Here is a 25,230-nt window from a genome sequence, read left to right as displayed (position 1 = left end):
TTTTATCTGGAGGAATATGAAAAGAAAAATAAAAAATATTATAAAGTGACGCAAAAAAAGTTATTAATCGAACCACAAAGATTACACTTTAAACTGGATAATTTATTCAATGGAGACAAAACTTTAGGCGACAATATAAATCAAGTAATGAACGACAACTGGAAAGAAGTGTACGGTGATGTTAAGTCCAGTTACGAAGAAGCTTTCGGGAAACTATTTGCCTCAGTTTTTGACAACCTGCTGGCCAGAGTTCCCATCGCAGAACTTTTTAATGGAGAATAACACTTTCGTCCTTTACTACTTACCTTCTTATTGTCTGTAATTAATAAAAGTTCATATTTCGAATATTTTAGATTATATTTCTTCAATATTGAAATCTGTATAGGACAATCAACAACTTCATCATAGTTCACCTCATATATTTTCAAATTTGACTCAAACGAATCAAACTTCAGATTTGAAATGATACTTTGAGCAGCGCGAGGACGTTGCTAGGTGACGGTCGATCCGCCTCTGAGACACTTCTACTCCTAGGACTTGAAGTACTTCTACTCCGCTCAGAAAAAAAATGACAGTTTAACAGTCTCTATGAAGATACACAAAGGCTTGAAGATAATAGTTATTTGTATATCAAGGATGCGAAATCGTACTTTGACGAACCCAGAGAAAAATTGTCGTCAAGGCCGCTTTGCGGCCGAGACAAGACAATCTCGAGATCGTCAAAGGATTTCGTAGCCAAGGTGTACACAACATTTTGTGTGCAACCCGAAAATTTGTAATTATAAAATGAACAAGTAAAATTTCCTTCACTGTCAATAAAAATAAAGTCTGCCTACATGTCGCCATGTCGCTATGGAAACGACATAAATAAAACAATTCACTTTGAGAAAAATTGCAAAAATGTCCGAAGAAAATTACGATGTTTCAGTTCCGTGTACTCATCCAGAGTTAAAAAAATATTATAAATTGTGCAGTGCCGCATTTGAAACCTGAAAAACCGAAACGGCAATATGAAAAATGTTACAGTGTTACAGTGTTACAGAATGTGAAAACCGTGTCGGATAATGTTGTACTGGCTTACCTATTTATTGGAATTTAATTATTGTGGAAGGTAAATGTTAAGTTCTGTTATGCTACGTTGTATCATCTGCTCCTTTTTAGGTTATTTTAATCGTGGAAATATCAGGAGCCGTGCAAAGACACAAATAAACCAAAATGTCTGTTGTCAGGAAATGTTCGAGATATTTCTCTTTTTGATCGGTGAAAAATTAACCAAAATTAACCTAATTCACATGTGTATGTTTCATATAGATGATAGATCGATAATGGGAATGGGGATCTTTCTTATCGACTCCTCAACCTCATGCGGCTGCCTCATTTGAAATTGGCGGAAATTTCAAACCGGATAAAAATTCTGTACTAATAGTGGCCTTCCCTGACACAAAACAAAACTTTACCTGTAACCAATCCAGATTTTGTAAGATTACACCGGAAATATGCAGATAGATATGTTGTAATTGTAATAATAAATAAATATAAAAATTACTTTTACTTTTACGGCCGTCGTCAAGGCAACGGCTGCGAAATTCAATTTTGCGGCCTGTTGTACGCACGCGAAGTGTTCATTTCGCGTACGGTTGCACACCAAAGTATTTAACGACAACTAGCAAACAATTTTTAAGAATCTTAAAGGTGGTTACGAAGACATATTCGAAGCATTATTCAATAAATTTCTAGGCAAAGTTTCTGTTTCAGAATTATTCGGCGATGTTTTAATATATTGTCGCTTATTTATTTATTAGAACAATGAATAAAGTAATAAAATAATTATTTGGTAATTTTATTTAAGTTCGTTTAATAAATCCATGCAAACTTAACGCACAACTATTTTCCAACAAACCAAGCCAACAATTTAATAATTAATTTCCTTTCTCCTTTTGATAAAACAACCAACTTACGCAAAATTACTAATAGAATATTACTACGGAACCTCTAGAAAGCAGCAATTATAGAATACATTGATAAAAGGAATTTTTTAAGAAGCTCTCTTTAAGCAATTCCGGTAAAAGAGGAAAGGGCAGCAAGAAATTAAACCTAAAAAAATATTGGAATGAAACGTTTTCCCAAAAGAAGTAGTAGTAGGATTAGAAATGTTTCCTTACTTAGTGTTGGGCACAAAAGAACAACTACTGTGGACAAGAATTCATGCTTTCTGCAAGGACAATAAAAATATATCAGAAGAAATGACAATTTGAAATCTACAATTAAAGACATAAAATTAAAATAAGTTTAACATAAAATAACATTTTTAATTTACAATGCGAAAATTTCCGATAATAAAGCGGAATCTGGAAAAGTGCCCCGAATGCTTGCAGCGTTTCCACGTTGAATGGCAAGGGAAATCCTCTCAAAAAGGAATTTCTTAGATTTTGAATCCCCTGATTCCGCGATAAGTCGGTCTCCGATGACATTAATAAAATCTATTGTTTCTTTGCACCAAGGGCCTAAGGTTTCAAAGGCTAAACCTTTAAATATGTAGTTTGACGAAATAATTGAACGATATTTGTTATGTTTGCGTTTGCAAGCCAAATAAGTTTTAATTATATAAATGGCCCGTCTATTGATAATTACAAGCATTATCTAGCGTAATGATGATTTTTTAGGGATATTATTTTATATAGTATTCTAAATTTATAACAACCTGCACCAAGAAACAGATAACAATCACAAAGTGCGTTCAAAGAGTTTTATTCAATGCTAAAGTTTGGTCACGTCGGCTCTAGGTAAGTACTGTAGTAATAGTAGTAATATGTCCAGTGAAATTTTTTTGGCTAACTGACCAACATACTCGTATCTACTCAGTTTAATTTCTGTTTCGACCTAGACAGTATACCTAAATACCGTGCGATCGAAAATAAAAAAAATCCAGAGAACCGTGATTAATACGCTTCAGTTGGCAACACGTAAAAATGTAATTCAAATGTCATCAGATGTCATTACAACAATAACTGTCATTATTGATATGACTGACTATTAAAATTTGCTATTGCTATTACAATATGTTCACTCTGGAGCAAAATATTTTCATTGTGCAGTGTTACTTCACAAATGGAGAAAAACTTGAGAACGGCGAATGCTCTTATTCGACACCTCGAGTTTTTGATCAATTTCAACAAAAGTTTCCGGACTTTCAAGGCACTTACCAACAACTTGCCTTGATTATTTCGTTTTCCCTGAAAAACAACGTGTTCAAAAACAGGCCTGCTACAATTCCCGAATTAATGCAAGTAATTACTGATACCTGCAATTGATGTCCCGACTTTGCAAAGGTGATGATAATAATAATAATGCACAACGATTTGAAGAGTCATAATTTTTTTTATTTATATTCATAAATGTTTTAACCTTCAGCATTTATAAAAACGTACACCTCAATTAACATTGGCTGTGTTAATTTTTATGTCATCTTATCATTAATTATGATCACCGTTCAGATTTGTGTCCTGTTTATTGAGGTAAAAAAAATCAATCCCATGTGGTCAGTTTCCTTAAAAAAATGTAGTTTGGATAGTAGAAGATTTACATCCATTACAAGAAAGTTAAGAGACTACAGTTTGTTTTTTAATTCGAAAGAGATATATTTGCATTTGAATAAAATTGGTCTTGGAACCGAACCCTGCGGTACACCATATAAAACCAAGTTGATTTGTCAGCTTTAATTTACTACAAAAAATCGTTTTCTCCGACGATGCAATTACATTTAAATTGTTTATTATCAATATAAATATGGCTTGCTCTTTAATTACTGGAGCAAATTTCTCCAAATAAATAAAATAATAATTCATTTCCATGAACTTGGACATAGTTTCAGATGCAACATATTTAACTTAAAAGCTATTAACCTTGCAATAATCATGACTTACCTTGGACAAAACTCTTGTTGGTCATTTCACTTTTGGATTGTAGTTTGAAATTTCTTTTGTGTTATGCAATTATAAGTGTTTCAATAAAAAAATATTCATCCACAACGTAAAAAATTTCAAAAAGAAAAACTAAAACATTTACGACAATTACTAAAAAATAAAATTTCCAAAGCATATTCTACAAGTTGAGACATCAACCTACCAGTTTTTTAATACAAACAACAAATTCAGATGAACTATAATAAGAGTTGGTTTATAATATACAGGGTGTTAGTAAATGGTTCGGAATAAATTTCGGGGTGAATTCCTTATGAAAAATGTGGCTTAAAACGTAAATAAAGTTTTTCGTTAAAATGAGTAGTTTTCTCAAAAAAAGAAAAAAAGAAAAAGAAATGTATTCTGGCATATCCGTATTTTTTTTAAATACTGCGAAATAATGGTTTAAAGAAAAAATTTAAACGTGGAACGTTGAATTTAAAAAAAAGTTCAAAACTAATGCGATTTTAGGCAGACAAACGAACTAATTAGAGAAATTCTGGAACAGTGGACTACATTTTTTTTTTTTTTTTGAGGAAACTACTCATTTTAACGAAAAACTTTATTTAGATTTTAAGCCACATTTTTCGTAAGGAATTCACCCTGAAATTTATTCCGAACCATTTACTAACACCCTGTATAATTTCGAATTAAGTAACCCAAGAAGAAAAGTAAATTTATAAATCCGAACGCAATAAACCAATCAATTTAATTAATGGAATTAACACAAATAGTCTTAACCACTTGATTTGCTATTCCAATTAAAAAAATTAGTCAAAAAAACCCCAAAAGACTGATAATAACTGAAAAGGTCAACAAGTTTCAGCAAACCTATAAAAGAAAAAAGAACGCTGACAATGGGTTTATTAAAACTGTAATCGTTCACCATGACGCACGTGATGAAGTCAACACTGTTCATTTTTATCTTCACCATCTTAAGTTGCACCTGCGTCGACCTTCGTAAGTACAACCTCCTTTCGATGAAATGTCCTTCACGAAACCTTTTTAGCAAAACATTTTAAAAAATGTGACCGAAAACAGAAGGATTTCAACGAGTGTTTAGCAACCGCCATTACCGACTCCATCGAGAAGCTGACCGCTCCCATGAAGGAAGTAGGCCTGGTGAGTTTCCAACCTCTCAACGTGCCTTCTTTGGTGATCGGCGCCGGAACCGGAGCCGTCGCTTTCCAGCAAAACTACAACAACTTGAAACTGTCAGGACTGACGAAAACCAAGTTCTCCAAAATAGAGTAAGTCCTGGAGTAGGGTGTTGACAATCTCTTAACGAATCACCCACAGCATGGATTTCGAGAAGAAGACGATGAGAATGGAGGGTTCAGTGGACCAGATCAAGCTGGAGTTCGACTACGAAATCAACGGGAAAATCTTGCTCTTGCCGATCTATGGGAAAGGACCGGGATCGATAATCTTAGGTGATAATTTGAAGAATGTTTTGTCCTTTAATCTCAACTTTTTCCCGCAGACAATGTGAAAGTGGTTTTGACATTCACCTTCGAGGAGTACGACAAGAAAGGACAAAAGCATTTCAAAATCGTAGACAAGAAGATGGATTTGGTCCCGTCGCTGCTCAAGTTCAAACTGGATAACTTGTTTGACGGAGACAAGGCATTGGGTGACAACATCAACCAAGTGATGAACGACAACTGGTCTGAAGTTTATGCGGACGTCAAGAGCAGTTACGAAGAAGCTTTCAGTCAAATTTTTTCGGGGATATTTAGCAATTTGTTGGGGAAAGTGTCTGTATCAGAGCTTTTCGGTGACGCGTGATCATTATTATTATCCACTAGTTGTTATAGATTGTTGAAAATAAAGATGGTAGTAGCAAAAGTTGTTTTGCCTTCTTAGGTAAAGTCAAAGATGTTATTTTCTTGCTTAAAAATGTTTTCAAATGTATTTGTTGCTTTATTTAGACAATAATTTCGTGAAAGGGAGGATTTCAACATGATTTGCAACATCTTTTTCAACTGCATTTTATTCTTCTAAAAACTTTTTCCTTTGGCCAAAATTTTTCAACAAAGCTAAATCTAAATCTTCCTCAAATTCCTCATTCCTTGGAAAATGTTTCACGTTGTTTGTATTTTCCATAAATACAAAATCTTCATTGTTCTATCATCAGAACTTTTCTACCAGAACTGCACCAGCAGCAGTGGAAAATTTTTCGATTGCTCAAAGTACTAGAGGTTCCCTTTTTCACTTAACAAATCAGTGCACACCATCAGTATCAAACCTTCTGCAGAAAATTTACCACCACACTCTCGGCGTTGAAATTGATTCTTTCTTGGAAGAATGAAATGGAATTCATTGAAAAAAATTCCGAATTACTGACACACTTTTGGAGTTGCTCTATGATCCAGATTCCACTATGCAAATCACCTCTGATTGATTAGTCACCTAAAAAATCTTGCTCAATCGTTTACGATTTATATGGCTAAGATATTAATTAAAACAGTTATGAATAAATTAATTTAAGTGGTAAGGTAATCCGCTTGCAATTATTAAATTATGTCCGAAAATGTTAAATGGCTTGATCTTAGAAAATGCGCAACTAAATGCACAAACAAGTTTCGACTAATGACACCTATAAAAGAAAAAACGCTTGGGGAGAAATCTACTAAAAAAGTGATCGTCAATAAGTTCAGACGTGATGAAGTGTTCATTATTAATTTACATTTTGACAGTTGCAACCTGCAGTTGCAGTAACCTTCGTAAGTTTGCCTCTTAACGCACAAATAAATTTTATAGAAAAAAATTCCAGCGAGTGGTTTCAAAAAATGCAACCGGAAACAGGAAGATTTCAACGAATGCTTGAAAGCTGCAGTAGTCGATGCCGTCGTAAAATTAAACGCCCCAATTAGAGAAGTCGGCTTGGTGAACCTTCAACCCTTGGATGTTCCTTCTTTGGTGATCGGAGCCGGAACAGGAGCAGTAGCTTTCCAACAGAACTACAAAAACATAAAACTGTCAGGCCTGAAAAAGGTCGAATGCGAAAAAGTGGAGTAAGTTTTGATTTTTTTTGTTGGCAATAAACTCGACACCATTCCAACAGAATGGACCTAGAAAAAAACAAAATGGTGCTGGAGTGTTCCGCCCCTCAAATCAAATTAGATTTCGATTATGAGATTCACGGGAAGATTTTGCTGTTGCCGATCTATGGAAAAGGACCAGGGTGGATTATCTTGGGTAAGATTTTGTCCATTCTTTACAAAGAAAAGAAGAAACATTTTTTTCCAAACTGAAATAGCATCTTTTCAAATTTGAAGGTTTCAACTAATATAGAAAAATAATTAATAATTATTGATATATGTTTTTTGCTAGGCTCTTTAAGAGCAGATTATAATACATCGGCGACAGACCATTCCCTTTTTTTTTGCTTCAGAAAAACCCAAGATGATTTTGACGTTCGATTTTGAAGAATACAAAAAGAAAGAAAAGAAGCACCTCAAAGTCTCCAAGAAAAAAATGATCCTGACCCCAGAAAGGATTCAGTTCAAACTGGACAACTTATTCGACGGCGACAAAACCCTAGGTGACAACATCAATCAAGTGTTGAACGACAACTGGTCTGAAGTTTATGCGGACGTGAAAGCCAGCTACGAAGAAGCTTTCGCGCAAATTTTTGCAGCAATTTACAATAATTTATTGGGGAAGGTTTCCGTAGGCGAGCTTTTCGGAGAAGAGTGATCATTGCAGATTTTTAATTTTTTTGCGTCAATAAAATGCCACATCAAAATAAACAATTCGTTTGTTGTAGACAAAACAGGTTTCATAATTACATAAACGTGTTCATTGACACATAATGTCGTGACACGTCTCTCAATTAGAATCAAATTAAATACGCTAATTAGTGCGTTTTTTTAAATTCTCTCTTTGAATTCTTTAACCACAAACATCACATTGTCAAAATTGACACGCAATTAGCAATCCGTCAATGACTCGCGAGTCACCTTCATCTACTTAGTTTGCACGAAGTTCAAGATCAAACAGTTTTTGCGATAGCGATTGCGTCGAATTCTTGATTTATTAATTTTATAAATGGAAAAAAAGTCCTTCAACCATATGCATATACCTGTAGTGAAAAAACAAGTACCGCTCTTTTTCTACATAAACCTGCAGGATGCAGTTTTTGCCAACAGTCTGCGTTTCGTTGTACAATGAACAACTTTGTGATCTTCTTCTGGTTGCTTCTTCTGGGAAGTTTCGCCACTTGTACCAAGCTCCGTGAGTTGTCCTAATTTTTGTTGGACGTTGCCGACAAGAACGTTTAGCTTCTAGTTTTAAGAAGTGCAACCGGAAACGCAAAGATTTCGGCGAGTGTTTGGCACAAGCAGTCGAAGATGCTGTAGGGCAACTCACCAAACCGTTCAAAGAAGTCGGTCTGAACAGCTTGGATCCGTTGGAAGTACCGTCGATGACCATCGCCCCAGGAAGTGGACCCACGAATTTTCAGCAGAACTACAAAAACATGAAAATCACTGGATTTTCCAAACCGAAGATTTCAAAATTCGAGTGAGTAACGACCGTTAAAAATTTTGTACGTGATGATGTTTCCACAGTGTTAATTTCGACAAGAAGGTGGTTACTTTGCAATGCACTTTCCCCAAAATCGTGATGGCGTTTGATTACGATTTCAATGGAAAAATTTTGTTGTTGCCGTTTTACGGGAAAGGACCTGGCACCTTCTCAATTGGTAAGTCGCTATACTGTTGCAATCGCTCTCTCTAAGATTGAAGTTTGATTTAGATAACATGAAATACTTCATCACTTTCAACTTGGAAGAATACCAGAAGGACGGAGCCAAACACTTTAAAATAACCGACAGCAAATTGGTAATAGATCCGGAACTGATCATTTTCCAATTCGACAATTTGTTCGATGGTGACGAGAATTTGGGCAAGAATATCAACCAAGTGTTCAACGACAATTGGAAAGAAGTTTTTGAAGATGTTAAGCCAAGCTACGAGGCCGCTTTCGGGACGATTTTTACCGCCATGTTCAACAATTTGCTCGAGAAAGTCTCCATTTCAGAGCTCTTCGACGAATGAAGACTTTGAAGAGGAGTTTTATTTTTCTGTACTGCAATCGTGATAATCAAATTTTGTATATTTATATAAATATGAAACAGTTATTTCATTGGTTTCTTTATCGACTCAGTCGCAAAATTTCACTCAAATGACAAGATCCTGTTTAAAAAAATTGAAACACATGAATTAATTTAAATGACGATATGGTGAGCAAGTTAACAAGATTTTGTGTGATACTCGTAGCTATGCAGAGATAAAATTGTTCATTCACTGGAAATTTTCTTAACTAATTCATAAAGCAATATAAACAATTAACTATAATCAACAAGAAATTGGTATTATTTGCCTCATTTAATAATACAGAGTGTCTATAAATGATTGTGGAATCCTAGTAGGCGTTGAAAATTTGCCGTCTCTTTCACGAGAAATCGAATAATATTAGTATGATCTATGATATGGAACCCTCAGAACTAATTTGTTTTACTGGTTGCCTAGCTTGACAAAGTTGGTGCTTTACAAGGAAAATGAAATGAAAATAAAATAATGAAATGCATTATTAATAGGTCTCAACACTCTCAACAAAAGACGTATTTAGGTACTGTATATTTAGGAAGAAGTTAAATAATATCAGTAACTCTGTTAAAACAGTAATAATGAAAATTAATGAAATGGCTCGAAGGGTGCTCCATTTTGCTCTAAACATCTTCTCACGATCACTTTCTTATTTTAAAAAATATTTTGTTCGTTGATGTTACAAAATTATCCTGAAGAATAAACAGACCAGGAACGCAAGAAACAACAATAAATCAGAACTTTGATTGCGGAAATGAGGTTAAGTTGACTTTGTGTTGACAGTTTCTGAATATTTGACAGTTTGCGATTAGAAGGTATTTCATGAATTTAAACGAGGTGGAAAATTTAAATTTCAGAGCCATCTGCGATGCCACATTCTTTTATAGACAGTGTTTCCTTCAAAAGTATCCAAGTTGTTTCTGTTTTCAGTTGAATGATGGCAGGACTTAAGTCTTATCATTTTCCTAAAAAAAATCCGAATAATTAATTTTTGTGTATTACCTATCTAAGTTCTTAGAGTTTCTTTTTCAGTTCCTTGAAGTTCTGTTACTGGTATTACGTTTTATACTATTTTAAAAAACATTTGCGCTCATTGTCTGCTTGAAATCGTACAAAAATCCAAATTATTTTTCAGTTTTTTTCGGAGACTGACATTGTGGGGGGCGATTGGTCAGGGACGGCAAGTTCGCTCGAGCTGCACCAGTTATTTAAATCAAATAAAATTTCGAATAAATGTGAAAATTATTGGAATGCAATGTAGAATAACCACTTAAATCAGTTTTAAACGGTGGGACGTTTGCTACTGACAAAAAGGAAGAGCTACTAAGTACAGGCGAAGCGATGGCATCCGTACGGCTAGCCGGTGAAGCAAATCTGACGTTTCAGTGAAGAAAGCCCCACATCCTTCTTTTTTTTACACTATGCTGGACAAGTAGGCCTTCAGTAATCAGATGGTCCGATCTAGTACGGCTAGCTGCACCTGTGAGGGCAAGCCGCTCAGTTTATAGATAGTGAAACCATGAAGAAACTTTCTTCTTGATATTATTATTTTGTTTGATTGCAATTATTAAAGCTTCAAGATTGTGCTGTAGTGTTTGTACCAATAAAGATCAGTTACTACATAATGTCAGCAACCAGTAATACACACACGGAAGTTTCTGTATTCGATGAAATCTAGCAACTTTTGTTTCAACTGAGCAGACAAGTACTTGACACATTTTGTAAACAGACGTATTTGAAACACTACGTTAACAATAATTGTGTTACATTACAATAAATTTAAATTAATTAAATAGATCTGCAAGTTTGGCAGCTCTGTATGTCAAGGTTTAACATGTGCTATTTCATAAAAATCTGCAAAAGTGTGAAATAAAACATTCAGTCAGCCGAAAAGTCTAATACAAATGTCGTACGGTAGATATTTTCCAGCGCTCAAACTAATCAGGCACTCGGCTTCGCCTCGGGCCTAAACCTAGTTTTCCCGCTGGAAAATACTCTAATGTAAATAACTATTAAATCATTAGCAATCGTTGAACCTCAATATTTCTAATTAGCGCGGCCAAGGATATGAAAATAACGCGAACATAGGGTTTTCAGCAAAAAATTGTTGAAACGAGTTCTTCGGATTTCTTTGATCCATCATGATATTTTAACTAAAATTAATGCCCATAGTAAAATTATACAAAATTATACAAAATCCGATGTCATTGACCAGTTCGAGGAACTAGAAACTTTTAAATGTTTTCTAAAAAAAAATCTTTTTTTAAGTTTGCGTGAAGGCGCGCCGCAGACGGCAGCCCTGGAGCCACACAAGAAAAAAACGATGGTCCGAGAATGGATCCTTGCGGGACCCCAGACGCCAAGCATTAAAGGGAATATTTTGATAAGTAAGACGCAATTAGAAGCTACAAACACTGAAGAAATAGATAAGATATTTGCAAGGTGCAGCGTTGATAAAAGATATCGCCTTCGGTGAAGGAAAATTCTGGATCTGGATTGAGTATTTCCCAGAAAAAACACTAAACACATTTGTTACATAACATTTGTTTAAAAAATATAAAGGCTGTTCACACCGACCTGTTAGAGGCAGTTCAACAGGTTTTTATTTTAATTTTGGCAGTCTATAAAAGAATCTGCGAAACTATCCAGACCACTCATCGCTGAATGTGGCCTCGCAAAATGCAAACTCGCTTTTTCATCATAACTAGTTTGGCAACGTTCACTTGGTGCGTCCCATTGCGTGAGTTCAAGTATGGTACTAATTTTATCCTCCACCAAACATCATGATTTGTAGCTCCCAGTTTTAAAAAGTGCAACAGAAAACGAAACGATTTTAACGAATGCATGGTAGTAGCATTCAACCATGTCATCTCACAACTCAACGTTCCGATGAGGGAACTGAATCTGCCAAATCTGGAACCTCTGGATGTACCGTTCATGTCGATAGCAGCTGGAAAAGGACCGGCTGCTTTCCAGCAGATTTACAAAAACTTGAAAGTGTCTGGAATGACGAAGAACAAATTCGAAAAAATCGAGTAAGTAAGTGTTTTGGTTGAATTCTCAACAAACATAATTTCTTCAAAAGACTGGATTTCGAAAAAAACACTTTGGATTTGGTATGCACCACGCCCGAAATTAGAATGGATTTCGAGTATGAATTCAGCGGGAAAATATTGTTGTTGCCAATTGCCGGAAATGGACCTGGAACTGTGTCTTTGTGTGAGTCTGCACGTTTCTCTGGTCTCATTAATTGATCGATCTGTTGCAGTCAACGTAACAAACAATTTGAAGCATTATTTGGAAAGATACGATAAGAAAGGCCAGGACCATTTCAGGATAATCAACACTACATACGAGTTTCATCCAAAATTGATGACGTCCAAATTCGACAAATTGTTTGGTGGTGACGATGCTCTAAACACAAATTTAAACGAAGTCATCAATGAGAACTGGAGGGAGCTTCTTGATGACGTCGGACCTAGCTACAATGAAGCATTTTTACAAATATTTACGACAATCATTAATAGGTTCTTGGCGAAGGTCTCCATTGCCGAACTTTTTGATGACGAATAAGTATCCAACCAAAATCTCTGCTTCAGACTTAGGTAGCTATCGATAAAGTAATAAAACAATAAGTTCGTGGTTTTATTTAAGCACCATTCAAAATTCCCATACAACTAATTACAGAGAATATTCCAACAATCTAAGCTAAAATGTATTGTTTTTAGGTTGGTAGCAGAACACTTGCACATGTACTTCTATGTTTAAGAGTTGAGAGATTGCTAAAAAGTCTGAAAACAACTTTTGACAAACAAAAACGCAAGTTCCTGCAAGAAGTTTATGAAGAAACTTCAAAGTACTATTGTCATTGTTTGCAATTACCTGTTCTAATAAAATTTAATGACCAGATTAGTATTATTGTATTTTTTAATCACATTTCTAAGTTAAAAACCTTGTTAAGGAGGCATTTATTTACATTTAAAGCAAAAACAGCAGCAAATACCTTTTCACAAAATCATTCCAAAAATATAAAACCGAAGCAAAAATAACTTCTTCCGTTTTGGTAAACCAAAATGTACTTGCAAATGTTATAACCATCTCCCTTGTGTTGTGCCTTTCTTCTGGAGCCAAGTGAAATCTTCGTTTTCCTCAAATTTTAATCGGTTCAATTTTTAGCTTCGAATTTTAAGAAATGCAATCGAAAGCAGACCGATTTCGATGAGTGTTTCTTCAAAGCGGTGGAACACGCCGTGAAGCAGTTAAACGCACCGATAAAAGAAGTAGGCCTACCAAGTGTAGATCCATTGTTGATACCATCATTGACCATTGCGGCTGGAACCTCAGCTGTGGCTTTGGAACAACGTTACACCAACATGATTTTCATGGGATTTTCCAACATCAATTTCTCAAAAATCGAGTAATTGTCTCAATGTCAGTTAGTGGAAAAACTGTATAATTACTTCCAGGAAGGTTTAGTTGACTTTTAACTACGACTTCGATGGTAATATTCCTATGTTGCCCATCGATGGGAGAGGAAATGGCAGCGTCACCATCGGTAAGACCTTGACACCACGAGAGCAACAACTTTGACGATTTCATTGCAGTTCCACCAAAATTTGATTTGTCGTACATTTTTGAAGAATACGACAAGAGAGGTCGAAAATACATGAAGATAACAAACCAAAAATTCCACTGGGAGCCAGAATTGTTGAAGTTTCAATTCGAGAATTTGATTGGTGGCGATCGGGCCCTTGGTGAAAGCATCAAGGGAGTTTTTAACGACAACTGGCAGGCGATCTTGAATGATGCCGGTCCAAGTTGTGACGTAGCTCTTGGACAAATTTTTGCGGCGATTTAAAACGGGTTTCTTGGCAAAGTTCCAGTTTCTGAACTATTTGGTGACGAATAGTTTCGTCAATGTTGTCTTGCTTCTTATTAATAAACGGGTGATTTGAAATAGTTATTTATGCATTAAGAGCATAATTTTGCATTTTGCTGCTCGCATCGTCATATTGATGCCAGAGGCGCTAGCCGCGGGCATTAAGACGATAAGAGCAGCAAAATGCAATTTATGCTCGTAATGCATACAAAATTTTATGCGCTGCCCTCAAAAACTGAAAAAACCAACACAAAAATTTCCTTGGTATTAATTTAAACAAAGTAGCCAAAGATTGATAATTTTTCCAAACTACCGTAACTACGAAATTTTGTAAACAAGTGGCAGACATTTGCTTTTGTGTGCAAAAGATTTTTCAATTTAGCTGAAAATGGTAAGAAGACTACACAGTACACTGAAGATGTTTGTCTCGCTTACTTTTTTGAAAAATCCAACTACAAGTCTTCGAGTTTGTGGAGTTTTTACTCTATGTTAAGAAGCACCTTGCTAGTAAGAAATGGAATAGACATCAGCAAATACTTAAAACTTCAAGCATATTTAAAGCGACAATGTGATACTTACAAACCTAAAAAGTCAAAAGTCCTTTCAAAAAGCGAAATTGACAAATTTATTACGGAAGCACCAGATGATACGTATTTAATGATCAAGGTAAATTACTTTGTTGCTTTTATATTTCAATAGTTAATTTGTAATTATTCTAGGTTGCTGTAATCGTAGGAATTGCCGGTGCTTGCAGATCGCAAGAGTTGTGCTTTTTAACAACAAAAGAAATTGAGGATTTGGGCTCTGCGATACTGATAAGACTAACTGAAACGAAAACAAAAGTATCAAGACGGTTTACTATAATACAAAATGAGCAAAATTTCTTAGGACTTTTCCGCAAGTACTTTGTTTTGCGGCCTCCACATACTAAACATAATCGATTCTTCATTTTTTACAAAAATGGGAAATGTTCCACGCAACCCGTAGGCAGAAATACGTTTGGAAACATTCCATCAAAAGTAGCAACATATTTGAACCTTCCCGACCCCAAATCTTATACCGGACATTGTTTACGTCGCAGTTCCGCTACTTTACTTGCAGATTCTGGTGGAGATATTACAGACTTAAAACGTCACGGAGGTTGGCGTTCTGGTACAATCGCAGAAGGATATATAGAAGATAATATTCAAAACAAGCTCAAGATAGCCGAAAAAATTCAAGGGAAACGTCAACATGAAAAAACAGTAGTCCCATCAACATCCAGTGCTTTTTCAAATGACTAGACTGAAGAACCGGAGGATAAGAAAAGTAAAGGAGTTTCCATTCTTCAGACAAATGCGGAGTTGAACATTCAAAATCGACAGAATCAAATATTTTCAGAAAAAATCAATTTACCTTCGATTGTAATTAATAGTTGTAACAATGCTAAAGTAGAAGTAAATTTTTCGTTTAATTAAATTGTTACTTTATTAAGAAATACGCAATTTCATGTAATAGAATTTTCTTTAGAGCATAAAAATTACGCCAATGCTTTAGAGCAATAAATTACCCTTTTATGCACTCTAATGAGGTAAATAAAACGGCCAAAATTGCTTGGCAGCGCATAAACAAAATTGTTTCCCGTCTGTTTTGTTATATAACAACAAAAATGCATCTAATGAAATATTCGCATCTTTGTAAATGTAACAGTATATTATTCAATCGGCTCACGAGTAATGAATCACGATCGTGGGTAATGAACCGTATAATGAAACGCATACTATATAACGAATGTATTACTTAACTGAAGTAAAAAGAGTATATGTATTATTCAACGAGCGGATAATGATTTTGTGTCAAGAGCCGGAGGCGAGTGATGTAATTCATCCGATCGAGTAATAGTCATTATCCGCGAGTAGAATTGTGTACTTTTTCTACGACCGTGAAGAGAAATTGATAAATAAGTTTCATCATTTACCATTAGACAAACTGAAGTTGACGTATGAAACTGACGTTTTAAGATTATTACTTTACATACTTGATATCATTGCAGTTGGATATCATAAACTAGTTGCTATGATATTTGCAGTGAATTTCGAATTATTATTCATCATATTATTAGTAGGTGATGAACCGTGTTATATAAAATATATTTACACGCAAAGATTCACATTATTAGTGGCACAACCTTTAAACTTTGCTGTGTTAAAAATATAATTAATTGAACGAAGTCAAGTTAGTTTAAATCGTTTTTTCCAGCTCACTTATTAATAATTTAAAAAAATCGGTAATGATAAATAAATCCGGCCTCGATTGCGTGACCTCTTTTTATAATAATAATACTTTCAATTAACGTTACTGTTATTATCAATTAGCTGTTAAACCGTAAATGTGTATTTTAGTGAATGATAAGGATAATGGTTATTTATAGTACGAGTATGTTATGTTGGCTATAAGTCACGCGAGAAAATTATAAATTCATATTTAGAGCAACCTATGGAAATTCAATTGTTTGCAACCTTTTTCCAGCGTAGAAAATGAAACAAGAAACGTCTGACATTTTAACGAAATAAAATTAGGTTAGAAAATATTTTTAATTTTTGTAGTACATTCTCCCTATTCCCCCTCCACGGAATATGACAATATGAAATTGAGAAAAAGTTTACTATGTAACCTGTGTAACTCCGGACAATAATTGGTTACCTACAAAAATTACTTTACACTGTTAACAGAATTAGAATGTCGCCTACGCCTACTCTAAATATATATTTATTTGAAGGCCCGATATAACATAACACATGAGTGGCATACAAAATTGTATCCAACAACTGCAAATATATTTGCAGTTTAAATGTAACTCAACAGTGAGTTATGACTTATAACACACGCGTGACTTACAGACCATTTTACTCATCTGAAATGAGAACAATTATGAGTCTGTAAACGGCAGGTGTTGGATAGAAGAATATATTAACTGCATGATAGATATTGTAGTCACGAAGCTTTATTCTATCCCATCCTTATAAAGGGATTAATGACCTTACGATGACATTATTTTCGACTGCATTTACACTTAGCGTTGATTTGAACATGAATTATTTTTTTGTTGTTTATTTGAACTAATTAGTATCACGTACATGCAATTCCAATACGGATCGCAGCAAAACCCAAATCAATTTTAATTGGTCCAACACTATAAAAGTAAAACGAAACCAAAGAGACACTCATATAATTTTTGAACGTTGAATAAGACAAAATGAACTTACCCGTACTAATTTTGTGCATTTTTGTTTGCTCTCGGGCTTACGCCAAGCTTCGTAAGTGTGTCTACAGCTTTCAAGTTCTTTTAAATTTGTGTTGGCTTAAACTTCCAGCTTCGAACTTTAACAAGTGCAGCCGAAAACAGAGTGACTTCGATGATTGTTTCTTCAAAGCAGTAGAACACGCTATAAAACAATTAAACGTGCCAATAAAAGAAGTAGGCCTACCAAGTATAGACCCATTGTTTGTACCATCAATGACGATTGGCGCTGGTACCTCGGCTGTGGCTTTTGAACAACGTTACACCAATCTGAGTTTTACAGGATTTACCAATATCAAGTTCTCAAAAGTCGGGTAAGTGTATGATTATGATTTGATGTAAAAGCTTTACGATTCCTTTCAGGATTGATTTTAAAACAAATGTATTATCGGTGGAAGGTACTGTGATACCCGAAGTTGTGATGAGCTTTAACTACGACTTTAATGGTAATGTTCTCATGTTGCCCATCACTGGAAAAGGGCCTGGCAAAACTGAAATTGGTAAAAAAAAATATTGTATGCCAACAACTCTGATCATTTTGTTACAGTTAAACCAAAATTTAGTTTGGAGTTCAATCTTGAAGAATACGACAAGGACGGTCAAAAGCATCTGAAGGTAAAAGGGCAAAAATTCCATTGGGAGGCAGAATTGTTGAAGTTCAATTTCGAAAATTTGTTTGGCGGCGACAAGGCCCTTAGTGATAACATCAATAAAGTTATGAACGAAAACTGGCAGCCGGTCTTTGAAGACGTCGGTTCAAGTTATAGCGAAGCGCTTGGACAAATTTTCGCAGCAATTGCAAATGAATTTTTTGCAAAGGTTTCTGTTTTGGAGCTTTTTGGTGAAGAATAGTTTCACCAACATTGTCTTGTTTTCAATGAATTTTTAAATTTTTAGTAAACAAGTAGCTTGAAAATTTCCTGTGTTTTCTTACACTACTTCATAACACTCCACCACCCGGCGGCACGGCAATTTTGCCGGAGTACATACACTAACACGGATATTACTATCAAGTAATAGTGCAGTGCTATTCAACATAATTACCGGCGTCTCGCTTCCACATTTTGACTTTGTTGTGTTTTATTATGTTCTGTGTCAATGTTAACGAACTTCCTCACGATATGACATGAGTATAATAATATACCTTTTTGAATTTCCACTACCAATGTGTTACCTAAATCCAGAATTTTTAAATTTTTAAAAAGAAATTGCGGTACTATTCCCGTCGCTGAAATTACAAGTGTAAAATCGAATTGTTTTCTGAACACCAAAGATTTCTCATAGCAACGGAGAGCTCTAAATATTTATTAATTTTTGTGTTATATGTCTGTGTTATATTATGTGAATTTGGAACAGCTACTCGTATATCTAAAAGATATGCTGGCTTTTGTTGTTTATTTAAAATAATAAAGTCTGGTGCTTAATATGAATGTGATTTAAAACTGTTCGATCAAAATATAATGTGGTTGTGTATTCTTTAATAAATTGAATTTAACAGCTAAATTCATGTGTATAATTTTAGCGAATATATCATGACGTTTCTTATATTCACTTTGAGCCAAAACGGTGCAAGAAGAAATGATGTGTTCGATGGTTTTCCCTTCAGTTCCGCAAATCCTACATTTATCAATGATCAATTGCAAACCACATATGTGTTTTTTATAATTTCTTGTATTTATAACACGATCTTGTATTGCAAATATAAAACCCTCCGTCTCAGGGTGAATATTTGATTTTTAAGCCATGCATGAGAAGCCTGAATATTAATTTCTGGTTGTCCCAGTTCTTTAAAATATCTCCCATGTAAAGACTTCTGTTTTATATTTACTATAGTGTCAGGTATATTTGGCTCAACAATATTCGAAATTATATTATCACTTAAATTTAAAGGTGTGTAACCTTTATCCGCTGAAACCAAAGCATTAAAAAAAGTGTTATCACGACCTCTATTGAGAAAATAATTTTTTAGTGAAGCAATTTAATTGTGTTTATATTATTATTTGGCATTTGTTAACTTAATTTGGTTATTACATTGTATTTTGATAGCTTCTCGCTTGTGCTCATCATTTGTTTCGAAAGGTAGTGTTTTTTTTTTTGAGGTTATATCGTGCGATCCATTAAATTTGTTATGCTGAAACTGTCAACGCATGTCTAATTTTGAACTATCGCGACAAATGTCACATTTAATGACTAGGGCCCGGATTTTAGGCAAAATGGACTATTTTTATTTTTTAAGGCACATGTATGAAACTTGTCTATAAATGATTTCTGGCTTAATTAGAGTAATTAGAGCCATATTTGATTCTGCCTATTCGGCCTAAAATGCCCTTTAAATACCTATTTTACCTTTTAACTGCCTGAACATGCCTAAAATGACCAAAAATCAATTTCATTTTTGCGGTTTTTTCCCAATTTTCGAATTCTGGGAAGTTTACGGTATTGAAAATGTAAAAGTGGTACCTCAATAAAATTTACAATGCTTTATGATTTTAAAATTTAAGGAGATGTAATTACTGAAATGTACAAAGTGCAGTACAATACAGGAATTACTTTTTCGCTTTTACGGTTGGGACCATGATGTCAGCGGTAAATACTCCGACAATACCTAAGTACCACAAACCATTAGACTGGACTGGCATAAATTACAGAGTTTATCTGTTTGCCTCTGTTCGAAGGGGTGCAGGTATACGCGGTCTAATGTTTTCTGATACTTAGGTATTGTTAGAAGCTTTAACGTTTATAAAATGGTCCTTGCCATAAAAACGAAAATTAAAATCCCGAAGTGAAACAATAAGAGAAACCTTAAGGGTGTCATTTTCTAAAAATTTAAGAAATATAAAATTAACCATCTCCTCTGAAATTTGGTGGGAGACGTAAATATAAGCATTACAAATTTGTCATTTCTCGTTTACTTTATCTCCGTGCAGTGGTCGTGTTTCTTGTGAACCTGTTTAAAGTGAACATAATGCCGAAACAAAAAATTAGTTTACGCGAAAAAATATTACAGTGGACAAGCAAGAAAGATTTATATGAAATAAAATCAACCCGAGAAATGTTTTGTAAAGCTTGTGGTAAACTGGTAAGTTAAGCATAATTAAAAATATGTCATTTTATATTTTTTACTTATTTGAAAATTTTATTTTTTGTAGTTTATATGCGAAAAAAAATGTCACTTGCAACAGCATGAGCAAACGGCCATCCATAAAGAGAACATTATGACACCGCTTCGGCAAACGTTGCTGACACAGAACTTGGAGGAATAAAGACCTACGGCTTCAGTTCCAGCGCCAACTTTAATAACAAATTTAATGGATCGCTCGATACTTATGATACACAGTTGTTTTCAGAATCACGTGAATTTAGTAATCCATTTCACAACCATTTAATTTGGTGTATAGATAATTAAAATCTTCCGATAAATAAGGGAGCTACGGACCCGTCTTTTTTTTGGGACATCTGCATAATCCACATTTTAAAACGTAACCACTGCTTTATTAGTGAGACAACCTTGAAACTATGCTGAGTTAAAAATATAATTCATTTAATGAACACAGGTTTAATTTAGATCACTTTTTTAGTTTAATTAATACCTAATTATTATAAATGATATAATGATAAACACATCCGACCTGGGTGACGTGCCTCCCTTTTTATTAAAATAATATTTTAGACTAGTTATTATTATTAACTATTTGTTTACCAGACTTCATGCGGGTCAATCTTTCTAACAGTAAACACAAAATTAATGAATTTCTATGGATATTTATACAGACTGATCAAAAATAAAACAAATCAAGAGTGCTATATACCTCATCTTTTGTTTTATCGAAACGTTTGCCTTAGCTTGAATCATACGCATATCTATACACAGTCGTTTTATTGGTTGCCTACCTCTTGAAAAATCTACTGTTGATTAATTAATTATTAACAATAATTAATGCTTTATCTGCAATGGTAAAACCCATTTTACCACTTACTCCGGGATACCTAATTATTGCTTAGGAAACGTCTGTAAACGTTGCCGATATCGAAAATTTATTTTCTAGTCTAGATGAACAACAGCACACGTCTTTGACGTTTCTTTGATATTTCAGCGAAAAACCTGCTTACCAGTGGCGTCGCGTTTAGCAATAAAGCTGGCAAATTAACCATTCTTACGAATGTAAAATGATGCTCTTATTTATTTTATAAATTTTCTCCATTATGTATCAGATAATAATGACAAAATGCACAATTATAATTCCAACGTCTAAAATTCGTGAGGTGATTTATTATAAAGTAACGTTTGCGACGTCTACGCTGATTTGTTTTCTTTTTGATCAGATTGTACTGAGCACACAGAAATTGACCTGGGTGGAGCTAAAGAAACCGCCATTAACAATTAATTAGGAAGAATAAAAATAATATGTTTTCCAATATTCCCATTTAACGACTTCTTTATAAAGCACATATTTGGTTGTACTTTACCACCAACCCAGATAAAACTGTTTCCGACAAAAGCAGTTGTCGATTTAGGTCCAGACCAATATACAGGGTGTTTATTAAATGCTAGGACAAAAAAAGACTGGTAATAGGTAAGGATGAGTAGAACTAATACACAAAAAAAACTAATAAAAGTCTTTTCGTTTTCGAGATAAAAATAAATTAAATTTTTGTTAAAATTGTCAGTGCGCTACTGAATTAAAGGTAATTTAAAATGTAATTGGGGATGTCAAGCAACAATCATAATTTTGTTATTTTTTCGTCCATAACATTGTCGGGTTGCTATGGTTTAACTTATTGGCCAGTGCAATAATAAATACGGAGTACCATTTGAAAAAAATGAGTTTTTGACATTTTTAGTTCGTTATGTTTAAAAAATCGCAGTAGGCATATGGGACTCAGCAGGTTGTTGAATAAACACTCAGCAGATGCGGCAAATATTCAGAAATCAAACAGCGTCAATCATTTTAATTTATGTGCAACGATTTGGAAAGTACGAATTTTCGAAGGGACCCCTGCAATAAATTCTGGTAAAAAAAGCGCCACTGATCAAAAACGATAGCAGATAAGTAAAAACGACCTGTATAAATTTGATTCATAATTTAGCATAGAATTCAAAAATAAAATCAAACTGGATAGGTTCCGTTTAAAAAAACATAACTTTAGCGTTTTTATAATATTGAGGCACACTGTATGTATACCGCAATATTCTCCGAATGTGCAGTAGAAGCGTAGCTATCATCTAGAAAAAAGTAAAAGCTGATATCTTTAAAAACAAACAAGTTATGGAGCTTTTTCGCAACTCTGGGACACCTGTATAGGTACACTCGTACATTGAGATGTTGAGGGAAAGCTCAAAAAAAAAATCTGAAATTCAGTACCACTACTGACATCTGCAAATATGTTGTGTTTGCTTTTTTTTATCCTGTCAATCTGTTCTATACGAAGGAATCAACTATCTCATCATGACGTTATTTTTTTGCACTTACAGTTAGTGTTCTTGATTTGAACTTTAATTATTAATTTTTTTATTCTTTTCCTTGACTAATACTATTACCCACTTGCAATCTTAATGAGGATCGCAGCAAAACGCAAACTAATTATAATTGGTCTAACGTTATAAAAGCAAAACGACAACAGAACGACACTCATTAAATGTTTGAACATTGACAAGACAAAATGAACTTCCACATATTAACTTTGTCAATTTTGGTGTGCTCCTGTGCTTGTGCCAAGCTTCGTAAGTCTATCTACAACTGTCAAATTCTTTTAAATTTGTGTTGGCTTAAACTTTCAGCTTCCAACTTTAAGAAGTGCAACCGAAAACAGAGTGATTTCAATGCGTGCTTCTCCGAAGCGGTGGCACATGCCGTAAAACAATTAAACGTACCAGTAAAAGAAGTAGGCCTACCAAGTATTGACCCGTTGGTGGTACCATCGTTGAAGATTGGGGCTGGTACCTCGGCTGTGTCTTTCGAGCAGAGTTACACCAATCTGAGTTTAACAGGATTCACCAACGTCAACATCGAGAAGGTCGAGTAAGTAAGGGTATGCCTATTATTTAAGAAAAAACTTTACGATCTCTTCCAGGATGAATTTTAAAACAAATACATTATCGATAGAAGGCAGCGTTCCAGATGTTGTTATGTCTTTCACCTACGACTTTAATGGCAACATTCTTATGTTGCCCATCAATGGAAAAGGGCCTGGCAAAATCGACATAAGTAACAATTTTATTGTATGTCAGTGACAACTCTGACGATTTCAATTACAGTTAAACCAAAATTCAGTTTGTCGTTCAATCTCGAAGAATCCGACAAGAAAGGTCAAAAATATTTTAAAGTAATAGACCAAAAATTCAGCTGGGAACCAGAATTGTTGACGCTGAAATTCGAGAATTTGTTTGGCGGAGATCCGGCCCTTGGTGAAAACATCAATAAAGTTATTAATGAAAACTGGCAGGTGATCTTTCAAGACGTTGGGCCAAGTTATAGCGTAGCTCTTGGACAAATTTTTGGAGCAATTGCAAACGGATTTTTTGGAAAGGTTTCTGTTTTGGAGCTTTTTGGTGAAGAATAGTTTCATTAACATTGTCTTCCTTTCAATAAATTTTTAAATTTTTTATAAATAAGGAATAAGTAATATAAATATACATACTTATATAATAATAAATAATAATAAATTTAAAGGTGGCTTGAAAATTTTCAGTCTTTTCTTACACAACTATAAGCATGTAAATGAAAATATATTTTTTTCTATAGCAGATGTTAAAGTGTGCTTTTATCTATTCAAATCAAAAAGTCAAGTAGCGTTTTAACCGCAAGGGTAGATAAAGTGCTACTTTAATAGCCAGGATAGATAAAGCAATTATTTTTTTAAATTAGTGCTTCGCCCAGTTGCCCACCTCGAATACGTCTTGGTCTTCAAACTCTGGGCTTTGCACAAGAAGACTCACTTTTATTGTATCATATGACAAGGGACCAAAGAGAAAGAGCATCTTTTCATTCCGAATGCGGTCAGGACAATAATTACACGAGGGATGAAAAAGTATATGAAGAAAGTAGATCAAAAATTCGACTACGCCCCCAGAATTATTGGTCTTCAAATTTGAAAATATATTTTCTTATCCTCTAAATCAATATACCGGGTGTAGAATTGGTTTACGAGACATAGGATTTTACATGTAAAAATAAAGAGTTTCAATTATTGGCTCCCCTAACAATTTTATGGCAAAATAGTTAAAATGAAAGTTAGAAAGAATTAAAATTACTGTCTTATTTCAATCCTAGTTTTATTCTAACATCTTGTGGTACTGAAAGTAAGGCAAGAAAAGAGTTAACACAAAAATACTAGAAAGTACTACTAGGCATGAAATTGTATTTCTTTCTTTAAATGGTATTATGGAGGATCTTCTTTAAGAAACTTCCAAGCAACATTTGCTTCAGGTTTCCCAGACCGACCAATTTCAGCCATAGAAACAATTCGAAGAATTGGAGAGAAGTTTGAACATTTAATGGAAGATACCTTTTCATTTGTCCTGTAGTCCTGTACGAGTTCATTTAAAGGGCAAATCAAAAGAAAATTAAATAATAGTGAAACCACCTGACAAAATAATAGAAACTTATATTAATAACATAATTACATAAACATTTTTGTTTTATAATACAAAAATTTCCGATAATATTGCGGAATCTGGAAAAGTGCCCCGAATGCTTGCAGCGTTTCCACGTTGAATGGCAAGGGAAATCCTCTCGAAAAGGAATTTCTTTGATTTTGAATCGCCTGATTCCGCGATAAGTCGGTTTCCGATGACATTAATGAAATCGATGGCTTCTTTGCACCAAGGGCCTAAGGTTTCAAATGCTAAACCTTTAAACACGTAGTTTGACGAAATGATTGAACTATATTTGCTATGTTTGCGTTTGCAAGCCATTTCAGCGGCAAAACCTGAGACTTCAGATGATTTCAATACGTAACTGTCTGCAAGTGTATCTACAACAGTAACGTCCCAAACCA

General features: G+C 34.4%; 5 protein-coding genes and 1 long non-coding RNA gene across 8 annotated transcripts; all 6 read left to right on the top strand.

Annotated features, from left to right (window-relative positions):
- Window positions 1-4,766: 4,766 nt before the first annotated feature.
- Window positions 4,767-7,737, top strand: LOC138128256 (protein takeout-like). Its single transcript, XM_069044443.1, has 8 exons — window positions 4,767-4,919; window positions 4,969-5,209; window positions 5,259-5,392; window positions 5,443-5,743; window positions 6,672-6,685; window positions 6,736-6,976; window positions 7,027-7,160; window positions 7,357-7,737. Exons 1-8 carry the CDS (start codon window positions 4,847-4,849, stop codon window positions 7,659-7,661), a joined length of 1,443 nt encoding a protein of 480 aa, XP_068900544.1. The 5' UTR covers window positions 4,767-4,846; the 3' UTR covers window positions 7,662-7,737.
- Window positions 7,738-7,881: 144 nt separating this feature from the next.
- LOC138128350 (protein takeout-like) lies at window positions 7,882-9,105 on the top strand. Of its 2 annotated transcripts, none has more exons than XM_069044551.1 (4): window positions 7,882-8,198; window positions 8,253-8,486; window positions 8,534-8,667; window positions 8,721-9,105. In XM_069044551.1, the coding sequence occupies exons 1-4, from the start codon at window positions 8,095-8,097 to the stop codon at window positions 9,020-9,022; spliced, it is 774 nt and encodes a 257-aa protein (XP_068900652.1). In that variant the 5' UTR covers window positions 7,882-8,094; the 3' UTR covers window positions 9,023-9,105. The 2 variants fall into 2 exon arrangements, with proteins under 2 accessions (XP_068900652.1, XP_068900653.1); XM_069044552.1 differs by having other exon boundaries at window positions 8,246-8,486.
- Window positions 9,106-11,698: 2,593 nt separating this feature from the next.
- LOC138129136 (protein takeout-like) lies at window positions 11,699-12,982 on the top strand. Its single transcript, XM_069045402.1, has 5 exons — window positions 11,699-11,813; window positions 11,868-12,108; window positions 12,159-12,292; window positions 12,342-12,678; window positions 12,802-12,982. The coding sequence occupies exons 1-4, from the start codon at window positions 11,738-11,740 to the stop codon at window positions 12,644-12,646; spliced, it is 756 nt and encodes a 251-aa protein (XP_068901503.1). The 5' UTR covers window positions 11,699-11,737; the 3' UTR covers window positions 12,647-12,678; window positions 12,802-12,982.
- A 754-nt stretch (window positions 12,983-13,736) lies between these two features.
- On the top strand, window positions 13,737-15,410 carry LOC138129637 (uncharacterized). 2 transcript variants are annotated; one of them, XR_011159292.1, is made up of 3 exons: window positions 14,095-14,343; window positions 14,412-14,618; window positions 14,672-15,410. It is a non-coding gene; the product is annotated as an uncharacterized lncRNA (long non-coding RNA). The 2 variants fall into 2 exon arrangements; XR_011159291.1 differs by having other exon boundaries at window positions 13,737-14,618.
- Window positions 15,411-17,143: 1,733 nt separating this feature from the next.
- On the top strand, window positions 17,144-18,148 carry LOC138128984 (protein takeout-like). Its single transcript, XM_069045230.1, has 4 exons — window positions 17,144-17,248; window positions 17,306-17,546; window positions 17,596-17,732; window positions 17,780-18,148. Exons 1-4 carry the CDS (start codon window positions 17,188-17,190, stop codon window positions 18,082-18,084), a joined length of 744 nt encoding a protein of 247 aa, XP_068901331.1. The 5' UTR covers window positions 17,144-17,187; the 3' UTR covers window positions 18,085-18,148.
- Window positions 18,149-22,794: 4,646 nt separating this feature from the next.
- On the top strand, window positions 22,795-23,915 carry LOC138128755 (protein takeout-like). The gene is made up of 4 exons (XM_069044933.1): window positions 22,795-22,954; window positions 23,012-23,252; window positions 23,305-23,438; window positions 23,489-23,915. The coding sequence occupies exons 1-4, from the start codon at window positions 22,894-22,896 to the stop codon at window positions 23,791-23,793; spliced, it is 741 nt and encodes a 246-aa protein (XP_068901034.1). The 5' UTR covers window positions 22,795-22,893; the 3' UTR covers window positions 23,794-23,915.
- The last annotated feature ends 1,315 nt before the right edge of the window (window positions 23,916-25,230 follow it).

The sequence above is a fragment of the Tenebrio molitor genome, chromosome 4, assembly GCF_963966145.1.
Source record: "Tenebrio molitor chromosome 4, icTenMoli1.1, whole genome shotgun sequence".
In the NCBI taxonomy this organism is placed as follows: domain Eukaryota; kingdom Metazoa; phylum Arthropoda; class Insecta; order Coleoptera; family Tenebrionidae; genus Tenebrio; species Tenebrio molitor.
Note: the sequence above shows the minus strand (reverse complement) of the source record. Positions and strands in the feature narration are given on the sequence as shown.